Source organism: Parasteatoda tepidariorum, chromosome 11, assembly GCF_982258835.1.
Source record: "Parasteatoda tepidariorum strain Cologne lab strain chromosome 11, Ptep-v5.0, whole genome shotgun sequence".
Lineage (NCBI taxonomy): Eukaryota > Metazoa > Arthropoda > Arachnida > Araneae > Theridiidae > Parasteatoda > Parasteatoda tepidariorum.
The window spans coordinates 22,832,092-22,843,231 of NC_141765.1; the positions used below are offsets into that span (position 1 = coordinate 22,832,092).

The 11,140-nt window shown below is 30.4% G+C and overlaps 1 protein-coding gene across 6 annotated transcripts in view; it reads right to left on the reverse strand.

Moving 5' to 3' along the window:
• The window catches only part of LOC107452614 (uncharacterized), a 51,356-nt gene that overhangs the window by 38,796 nt on the left and 1,420 nt on the right, over nucleotides 1–11,140 (reverse strand). For 5 of the 6 annotated variants that reach the window (XM_087154914.1, XM_087154917.1, XM_087154916.1 and 2 more), the window contains exons 2-3: nucleotides 7,798–7,945; nucleotides 3,807–4,018 (exon numbers count right to left, since the gene is read on the reverse strand). In XM_087154914.1, the coding sequence (XP_087011040.1) occupies nucleotides 3,807–4,007 (201 nt within the window). In that variant the 5' untranslated portion in view covers nucleotides 4,008–4,018; nucleotides 7,798–7,945. Of the gene's footprint in view, nucleotides 1–3,806; nucleotides 4,019–7,797; nucleotides 7,946–10,304; nucleotides 10,427–11,140 lie in introns of all 6 variants that reach the window. The other variant, XM_087154913.1, reaches the window with a different exon arrangement.

Genomic DNA, 11,140 nt, shown 5'->3' on the forward strand with positions numbered 1-11,140 from the left:
TGAAAAAATAAAAAAAAATAGCCTTTTATAAGCATTGAATGTGTTAAAAATAAATAAGCAAGAGAGAAATGAGGTTGTAAGTTAATATTATACTATAAAAGGGAGAGATTTTACTAAGTACAACATGACTTTAACATTATCTGAAGCACATGTGATAATTATCATTTACCTAAGTAATGCATGTTCTTATCACATATTTTATAGACAATAAAAAAAAACACTTATATTTCTTAAATGTTTTACAAACACTTATTCTTTTCCTAATATAATCTCATGTATACATATTTATTCCAAAATGAATTTAAAAAAATAAACATTTTTTTGAAAACAATTATGTTTCTCAAACATATCTTAGAAATGAGAAACACAAGATCTGAAATTTAGTTTATTTAAGAAACATAGGCAAAATGTTTTCATACTTAAATCTTAAGTAGAAGAGAAAGTCATTTTCCTTAGTTAATACATATAAACTTTAAAAACTGCTGAAAATTCTGTTTATCTCATGTATTATCTTCACTAAAGATGAGTATGTATTATTGCATATTTAAAAAAGATAATGTGAGAAATGCTAGCAGTTTATCAATTTTAATCTCTTTAAAATTTGTTTTTGTTTTTTTATATTTTAACATTATTTTTATATGAAGAAATGTATTGAATTATGAGCTAATGTTTGCTCTACTTTTGTTCACCCACAATATAGGTAATTCTCCCACATTATAGCATCCATTTTTATTTGGATAACTTTCACATCGAGCCTTAAGTATACATATTGATGCTTCTTTTGTACCCATCATGTTTGGGGTCCTGTGCCCAATATATGAATAGATAATTAACTTATAAAAAATAGTAAATTTTTAAGCAATTATATTTAGTTTAGTTCAAAATTTTTTCAAAAAAGTTAACAAATATGAATTTACTATAAAGAAAATGTTTAATGGCAAAAAGTTCTTCTTATTCACAAAATTATTCAAGAAAACTAAGGATGAATAGAATATTTACGAAAAAAAATGGAAAATGTCAATTTTGAAGAGAAAAAAAAGTTGACTGAGCCAGTTATGAAATCAAATGCATGATGAATAGCCTATAAAATCAAGTGTAACAAAGAAACTTTTAGCTAAAAAAAAAATACATTAATTTCACAAGAAATTAACGCCATTAATAAGACATAAGACAAATTATTCCAATTTTAAAAAAATAATTCCAAAAATAATATTTCGAAATAATTAAATATACAATTATAGCCAACTAATAAAAAAGCTCAAATTACCAAAATTTTCAGAATTTTATAAAAAATTAATTTAAAAAACTTGTACAACTGTACAAAATTCAGTAGGAACTTCCAATTTTTTTTTTCTCTTAGTAACGGCTGATTTACCAGAATACATAAAAACCAAGAAATTGCCTGAGTCAACACTCCCCTGCAATTCATTCAACAAGCAATTAACATTGCAACAGCTTCCACCCTCATCATTAAACCAAGATAGGTCAAGTTCTAACTTGACCGAAGGAACAGCTGCCTAATTGTCACATTCTAAGAGAATGAGAAATTTTCATAACTTCTATATGAGGAGGAGAGGAAATAGAAGCAAAATAACTAGCTCACAGGCCTTTATGTCGTTTTAGTTTACACCAAATATTATTCTTTCTTCACAGAGTTTTTCAATTCAGTTTAAGAATTTTGAATAAATAAATGTATAGGGTAGTAAAGTAATTCACACTAAATCTGCACAATAGATTATTGGTGATGACAGTCAGGAAAATGTCCCTATGGATGATCAGAAGACATGCCATCACAATTTTGAACCTCTGCAGAAGGAATAGCTACTCTGCTTTGATAGTCGGAAAATTTGCATGCGAAATCAGGCACTTAATTGTAGTACAGTTTAACGAGGACCGATACTATACACCTTCGGTTCCTTTGCAGTTTGATCAAAGTGGTCACCACTGTGGTTCCATAAATACTTAGAAATGTTTTTAAAACAGTCTTAAAACACATTAAAGAAATTAAAAGCAATAAAAAATTATTTAAAATAGGATTAACTTGCAGACGATTATGTTAAATTTTTATGAAATAAAATAAAAAGATAAAATAAGAAAAGTCTTTTATGGTGTTTTGCGGCCAAATTAAATTTTTTTAAAATTATGGTACCAAAATTTCTGATAGAAATATAAAATGATGCCACCGATACCTGGCAGAAAAATAAAGCAATAACATAAATGATACAAAGTAGACTGGTTTAAATGTTGAGCTATTCTTTTCTTTCACTTGGCTATAGTCTTTTCTTTTTAATATTTATTTTTATTATTTGTTTTTATAGTGTATAGCAATCATTCAGTTTTTTATTTGCTATTAATTTTTTTTTTATAGGAAGAAAACTAGAATATTTTTCCCTTCAATTTTTAATTATTTGCAATTAGAGCAATTCTGATATGCTTTTGTTCTTTCTTTATTATGGAAGTGATATTTTATAATGATTAGAAGATATTTTAGTTAGTATATTTAATATTTTTTTAGTGTTGTAGTTCATTTACGTTGCATTAGAGCTGCACAATGGGCTATTGGCGACGGTCTAGGAGACATCCCTGAGAATGATCCGAAGACATGCCATCACAATTTTGATCCTCTGCAGAGCCTCTGCACAATTTTGATACCCCCACTTCGGTAGCCCAACGACCTGTGCACGAAGTCAAGCACTTTACAGTAGAACAGTTCAACGAGGACCAATACCGCACACCCTCGGTCCCTACGCAGACTAATCCAAGTGGTCACCCACCCGCACACTGGCCAGTGATGCTTGACTTCGGTGATCTGCTGGGAACAGTGTCTAAATGATCAGTCCACTGTGGGACTAATATTTTTCCCTTTTAGTATTTTTCCAATGAGAGTTCATATTCTGTTTTCTTTTCTTCTCTTTTTTCAACGTTTTTATTAAGGTGTAGGTACCGTTTCTGAAAAATGCAATGACATATAAAATTTGGGTTTTTGACATTAAAGAATTGAAAGAGATAATAAAAAATTTAAAAAATAGTTTCTCCAGCTTTTTTTCCACTTAGTAATTTCATTCTGTAACTTTAATATAACTATCACAATTTATTTTCCGTTTATCTTTACTATTTTAATCTATGCAACAATTTTAAGAAACGTCTGTTGTTGCTGTTTTAGAATTTTTTTAGAACACAACTTTTTTTTTAGTACAGTAATATGGAAAACCTGAAATTTAAGTATTAGATAATAAAAACAAATGACAATCAAGTCATACTTTGGAACTAAAAATTACTTTAATTCTGCTTCTCCCTTGCATTTTTTCCCCATTTTGCAATTTTAACTTTTCAATTTATTTTCAACAAGGATGGACCGGAAATAGACTGAAAGGTTGGTGGATACAATTTCTAGAAGGCGTTGAAAAAGCATTTGAAAGTCATCATTTATTTTAAACTCTTTTACAAAAATAGAAAATGATGTAATATATATATAGCTGGCTCAGTGGAAAGAGCCTGAAACAGCTCCCAATAACAACACAAGTTTGCATTCCCAACAATGGGTGGGCGATATGAATTCTGCTCCTGCCCCGCTGACTACAGTGCTAATGTGAAAGATCCTCAGATTAACACTGGATTAGCAAAGAAAGATAGATTTCTTTCAAGTCCCAATTCCCACTAGAATTCGTTTTTATGATGCAGCAGTTTTACTATAAAATAATTTAGAAGACTGAACATGTGAGCAAAATTTTTGCCTACTACGAATTTGCCAAGAGTCAAATTTTTACTTTATTTAGAACAAAAAAAAATTTTATTTTTGTACTCACTTTTTGAAATCCTTTTAATTGGTAAAACCTGTTATGGCAACATTCACTTGGTTCTACATCTGCACAATCCTGTTGAAGAAGACTTACAATATACCGTGCATATACCGTATCTATGTCCCGTTTTTCTAATTCTTCTGTTAACCATTGTAGAAGAGATGACGGGGTGGTATTTGAAACAAGACTCTGGCTCAGTCTGTTCATTATGAGTTTACCTAAAGTAGAAGTTGTTAGTGTTTAAATTTCTCTCATTAATATAAAAAGGAAGTAATAATACATAGCCAATCACAGAAGAAATGCAGAAGCTTATACTTATCACATCAGAAATAAGAACAAATATGCATTTAAGATAAGTATTAGTTTATAAAGGCTGCTTACTTAAATGTTATGATTAAACCAACATCACTATCTTGCTAAAACTTTAGTTTTTTAACCAAACATAGCTTTAGAACTAATGTTGTAGCTTGTATACTAACTGTGTGGCATAGTTTTGTTTTCAAGTAATGAACTTTTAACTTCCAGTATTTTGCAAACCTGCATTTCTAAACACATCAGAAAGATTTATATGATAAAAAGAATAGGAAGTTTTTTTGTTTTTTTTTTTTTAAATTTAAGAAAATTAATTAATATACCTTCCTTTGAACAAAAAACTTTTTTTTTCTTTGAAAAGCAGTGTTTAGAAAAACTACATAATACATCAAAACATACCTTATTGCATTATTTGCAGCATAAAAATTTCTGCAAAAGTGAAAATTAAAATAGTTTAACTTAGTGATCATGAATGATATTTTCTACACAAGCATGCACTGCCAGCTCTTTACTGCCTATACTTCTAGGTTACCGTTTCCAGTGTATTTTGAAGCCATTTAGCTTACAATGTGATCGCGTTTTGAGACTTTCTTGAGTAGTATTTCTAGTATATGTGTATTTGTTATCTGATTTATTATTTGTGCTTAAAAAAAATAATCGTTGTAAGAATCGTCATTTAAAGACTTGTCATTTTAAGAAGTAAGAATCGCCATTTGAAAAAAAGAATCGTTATAAAAAATTTATTACCTTGCCAAAGATATATCAACTTAGAAACTTAAGGGTAAATGATAATTTGTAAAATGAACTTAATGTCGTTGCTCGAACAGTATGTTAACACTAACTAACGATAGTGCACAGAACAAAGAGGCCAAATCAAGACTGCCAAAAAAAAATAAGCTCTTTCTAAATCTAGCAACCATGTCACCTTTTCTATCAATACATCTACAAATAACTAAAACAAATTTTCACATGCAAGAACATTTTAACAAAATGATAATGAAAACAAATGTAGCATTGCTTAAAAGTCTATTTCAAACAAGATTTATAACTTTTGGGGAAAATTGCATCATACTATTTCAATTGGAAAAAAAATTTAACATGAAAAAAATATATAAGAGTATGTGTAAATTTTCTAATGTGGTAGAAAATAACCATTATTCAAGGCTAAGTTTACATCAATGTAATAAAAATGAATTCTATGAATATGATGGACGAATGTAGAATCCAAAACAAGCAGCAGCTGAGCTAAATCACACACAAAGATCTTTACATTTTCAATGTAACATTACAAAACAGTGTCACAAAGTCTGATAGAAAAATAAAAGGAAAATTTAATAAAATGAAAAGAAAAGATCATCATAACAAAGATTAACAAAGACATCATAATAAAGATTAACATAATACCTAGAACATAATATTAAGATTAAAAAAGTAATAAAATAAATTTTCCTAAAGATAATTCAATGAATAAGAGTACATTAAAGCAAATATATTTATAATTATCTAAATCATCAAATGTTAAAAATTCTACACCAAATTTGTTTAATAAAAGACAAATATACATACCCAAATCCATTTGTTAAGTTTACTGTTAGTAAGTAGATATAATTTGCTTAACAGCCCACGAACAATGAAACCAAATTTCAAAAAAATAAACAAATATTGAGAGTTAAAAATTTCACCGAATTTTTTGGTGTGTAATCCACAGCGATGCGGAAAACACGCTGCAGTCTATAATCTACACCCTTTATTTTCAAAAGGGTGGGAAAGACATGGGCCTATAACTGGCACAGAATTAACTTTGACATCAGTGCAAAATCGAAACAATGCATAATTTTTATTATAATAAATAAAATTGCAAATATAAAACAAAATTAATAAAATTAAATACAATTATTAACTACGCTATATATATGAATACAATAAAAATAATCAGGTTAATAGGCAAGTAAGAAAAATACCTACAGCAGAAATGAAAAATAGCATTTATAATAAACAGAAAAGTAATTTGAAAGCATTGAAAATCCTTCAAAATCAGATGTATCTCTGAATCATAACTAGACAATTCTAAAATATTTGCATCAAAAATATTTGCATCAGTGTCTCGATCGTGATCAGTATTGCTGTCATCAAAATATGTTATAGCATTGTTTCTCAGTTCCTCAGCACCTAAACAGTGGAGGATAATCCAGGTTTTCTTTAAACCGTTATTTATCTCTTAGCGGATACATCTTTCAAACCTTTCATTCACAAACCTCCTTATAAGAGGCACATTGAATTTTTTTTATTAGAACTGAACATGTCAGCCATCCATTCCTCCCGATAATGTCTAACTTTAGACTTGAATGATTTGTTAATTCCCACATCCAGGGGCTAAAGTTTCTTAGTCAAGCCACCTGGTATGATGGATGAAAACACAGAGAAATTTTTGCATTGATTTTCAGTTACTTCACTTATGTGCGCCTGCATAGAATTCATGACCAAGAACTCATTTGGTTTAAAAAAGGCTCCCTTCCTTTTTCGCTAAATGGATGGAAAAAACGAAGTATTGACTTTGTGGTTCATCCACCTTTTTCTTTAGGTAAAATTTTCCCCTTAAAAATTATATAGGAAGGCAGCTTTTCACGAGCTTCTGAACAGGATAATACCACAGTGAAAGAAGTCTGATCATACATCGTAGTTATTATAGCAGCCGAATTCCTCCTGCAGCTTCTACAATTTGGTTCAGTGGATAATCAAAACTCATTGGAGTGTCATCCATGTTTATAATCTCACTAGCTGTGAATTTATTCAGTTTGATAAGCTTTCTGGTGAATTCCAGAAACTGCAAGCCTTTTTTTCTCCAGTTTTCAGGCAAACTTTGCGAGACGGTAGTGCAATCTCTCATTTGTAGGTTGTACCACCGCATGAAACGGTAGCACCAGGATGGCTCACCATTATATTTTTCTATATTTTTTTATTTTGCCAACACTCGAGCATGCAGCCGTATTTTTAATGTTGATACGGGAAGTCCCCCTTTTTCCTTGCCGCAGTATCCATCGAACCAAGTCTTTTTTTAGGTTTGGCCATGAGGGTTTCCCCCTTCTCTTGCACTGTCTTTTTTTTTGTAGGAAGCTTGAAATTTTTCCTTATTCTTCTACCAAATCAAAATATTGGATTTGTTGATAAAAAAATCTACCCGCAGTACGATTACCATCTTTATTTGCTTTTTCTGTCACTTTCAATTTAAACTCAGCTGCGTAACTAGCACGCTTTTTACTCATCATTTCTTTATCAGACTCAAAAAAAAAAAAACACTCCGATTTTAAAAAGGGTAAGATGAAAAACATCCGAAACTTAAAATCTGGCACCATACCAGCGTTTTGGGTGAAGCGGAGTCTCTCTACTGACGAGTGCACAATGTTATCCTTTGGGATTTGGGAAAAGGAAAGAATTACAATGAGATTGGTTGGTTAAGTTGAATAAATATTTGCTAAAAATAAAGTTTAATGCTACATAATTTAAATTTTAAAAAAATAAGTGAAGATGTAACCTGTTACCAGGCAAGGTCAACACTTTTGCTGCCCTCACTCTCCCGATCATTACATCCCATTGATTATCTGTGTGAACTCAAATCCAACCCAAACACCATACCGGCAGCACATTCTATTGATATTACTTTAAAAACATTTTAAATTTTTCTTACCAGGTTTTAAGATGGGAGATGAATTACATTTCACAAGTTGTTATAACAGCAGCGTTTTTAAGATTCATTATGATCAACTCCATTTTAGGGAGATTTACACAGAACAGTAAAAAATTTTGCATATCTTCTGTAAGACTTTTTTCTAAATCTAAAGAAAAAAAAACAGAAATATAAAATAAATAATTTATATAACTAATACATACTCTGGCCTCATACTGTGCCAGAGAAAAAGTCAGTAAAACATTTTTCAAAAAAAAAAAATCTGAAGTTTAAGTATGTATAAACACTTGTATAAACACTTCTTTTTCTATGGAATCTGTCCCACATTGTGTTTAATGACATTTTAAGTTAAAAATTCAGACAAAAAACAAATTTTCTGAGATCAAACAAACTATTTTTCCAACAAATTTGGATTTTTAATCCTCAAGATATGAGGAATATCTGGAGTCTAATATAGTATATAGGAGTAAGTAATATAGGAGAAAATATAGTCACAATAGTTTGGATATAGGAGATATAGATAGTTTGCACTCATTAATGTGAATTTTCCTTATTGCGTATTTTGCCATAGCTTGAAAACATTTTGATTAAGTAAGAAGTTTTTATAAATGATATCAGTCATACCCATATAAAATATATACCAATCATAATCAACAAAAAATACAATTTTGCAAAATCTTTTGAAAAACAGTTCTTTTAAAACCTTTTTCCTTTATTTCCTTCAATAATAATGCTCGGATTTCTTAAAGTTTTATGCAAAATTAAATAAGATTTGTGATTACTATTCCAGTTATATTCTAGAGTTGAGTGTCTACATAATCAAAAAATAATAAACAAAATAAAATGTCAAAAGATACGAAAGGAACCATAAAAATATCACTACAGTCGAGCCCTGCTATAGTGAACCTGGGATAAAGTGAATACTCGGATGTAGTGAACTTTTTTAGTGGCCCCATCTGTACTCCTATTTAAATAATGTCATTTTTAACGCTTACAGTGAACAGCTGAGAACTTGGAAATTGTGTTAAAGTGGACTCAAATTTCATTCCTCTAAATATCTTTTTCAGTCCTCCATCTTTGAAATTGCAGGTGTTGGGACCGAAAATGAATGCATTCCTATATAATGTGTCATATTTCACTTCTTTATGCTTATCACTTTTAACTATACTGTAATAAATGTTAAACAAAACATTTATCTTATACTCCCCCCTCTCTGACAAGCCTCTCTTTGTCCCTTTTCCCCCAAGCTTGCTCCACAGCTAGTTAACTTGGTCACCTGCTGAATTTTTGGAATTATCTTATCTGTTCAAACCATATTCTTTACAAATTACGCCTTGACAATCAAGAATGGGAACAATTTAACTCGTTCTACAGCTGCTCTCTTCATATTCTTACAGTATCTATTTCAAACAAGACTTTTATTTCTAAAGCAGTGAAAATGGCTAATTCTCTAAAGAGAAAAGCATTTTCGATCGATTACAAAGTTAAAATTGTAAAATGTATTGAAGATGGAACCAATGAATCGGCACAGAGAAAGGAATTTTCCTTGACAAAATCTACAATTTCAAACATTTGGAAAAATCGAAGTGCAATTCTTGCTGCATACAACAAAAATATGGTTCCGTCGAAAAAACTATGTCAAGCTGAAAGAGAAAACGTAGAAGAAGATTTGTTAAAATGGTTCACTACTCAGAAGCATAGAAATTTTTCTGTGACTGGACCTATGCATCAAATCAAAGCGAATGAGTTTGCTGAAAAATTAGAGGAAAAGGATTTTGTGTGCTCCAATGGATGGCAGCATAGATTCAAAGAACAGAATAATATTTCTTCAGGAAAGATTATTGGAGAAGCGAGTGTTGATGCAACGGATGTGGAAAACTGAAGTGAGGCCGAGTATTATTCTTACGGAATTATGAAGAGAAAGACATTTTAAATGATAGCTGGGCTATTTTACAAACTGATTCCCAATCAGATGTTAAAATTTAAAGGAGAAAAATACACTAATGGAAAACTCTCCAAAGTGAGAATAACAGTTCTTGTTTGTGAAACATGAACAGCTCGGAAAAGCGAAAACTGTCATAGGTAAATCTCAAAAACCGAGGTGCTAGAACTTCGACAGTGGGACAGAGATTTATTAAAAGTAAGTCGTAAAATCGTTCTTCTCGTAGACAATTGCACAGCTCACCCTTATTAAGAAAGTCTAAAGTGTATTACGCTCGCATTTATACCACCAAATACGACTACTGTGTTGCAACCCATGGACCAGAATGTTATTCGCAGTCTCACTATAGGAGACAATTTTGTTATGCCTATTTTAGATAACTATGAAAAAAACAATATGGACTTAGAATGCAACATCTCACTTCTAGAAGCAATAGTTTTGCTCGAAAAATCATGGAGGCAAGTAACATCAGCTACAATCCACAACTGTTTCCAACATGCAGATCTTTCATACGATTTAGAAGAAAAAGATTCCAATGTAGAGGAAGATGATGAAGAAAATTTACCTATATCTCTATGGCTAAAAAACATGGGATGGACATTTTTCCTAAGGACATTATTGAGCAATTTGAATGTTGTGATGATGAAGTATGCACTTCTGGTACTCCTACCGATGATGACATTGTCACTGAAATAAAACAAACGAAGGTAGAGAAGACTTATTAGAAGAAAATGTTGAAGAAAATGAACTTTCGGCACCATCTATAGCTGAAGTAAAATTAGCCATAAATGTCCGTAATGTTTTTTTCTACAGAAAATGCAGATCAAAAAATCTTGCATCCTTTGCACATTGCAGATAAGAAAATTGATGAACTCTATTTAAAATCAAATTGTGTTCAATCAAAATCACAAATTTTTTTCATAAAAAGTTAAATCACAATTAATTTTTTGCTATGTACGTATTATTTTCAATAATTTTCGCTTTATAAATTGTTAATTAGTTAATAATATTTTAAATAACTTATGTAAAATTGCAAATCCAATTTTCGATCATTCAACTGCCTCATGCAAAAAATATTTTTTGAAAAAATTGGATATAGTGAACCATTGTTTATGGTGGACACATTACTCAGTCTGCAGATGGTTCACTATAGCAGAGTTCGACTGTATTATGTCAATTAAATATCAGTAATTGTAACAGAGAATTTTTACCTGTCACTGTTATTGATAATTACACAGCTTCAGTACAATTAAATTACACTTGAAAAGTATAATGTCGTAAAATGAGGTTGAGTATACCAAGAGAAGGAAGATTTTAAAGTACAGTAGAGCGCCGATTATCCGAACTGCTCAGGACCGAACGTGGTTCGGATAATTGGAAACTTGTTTAAAATCTAGTTTA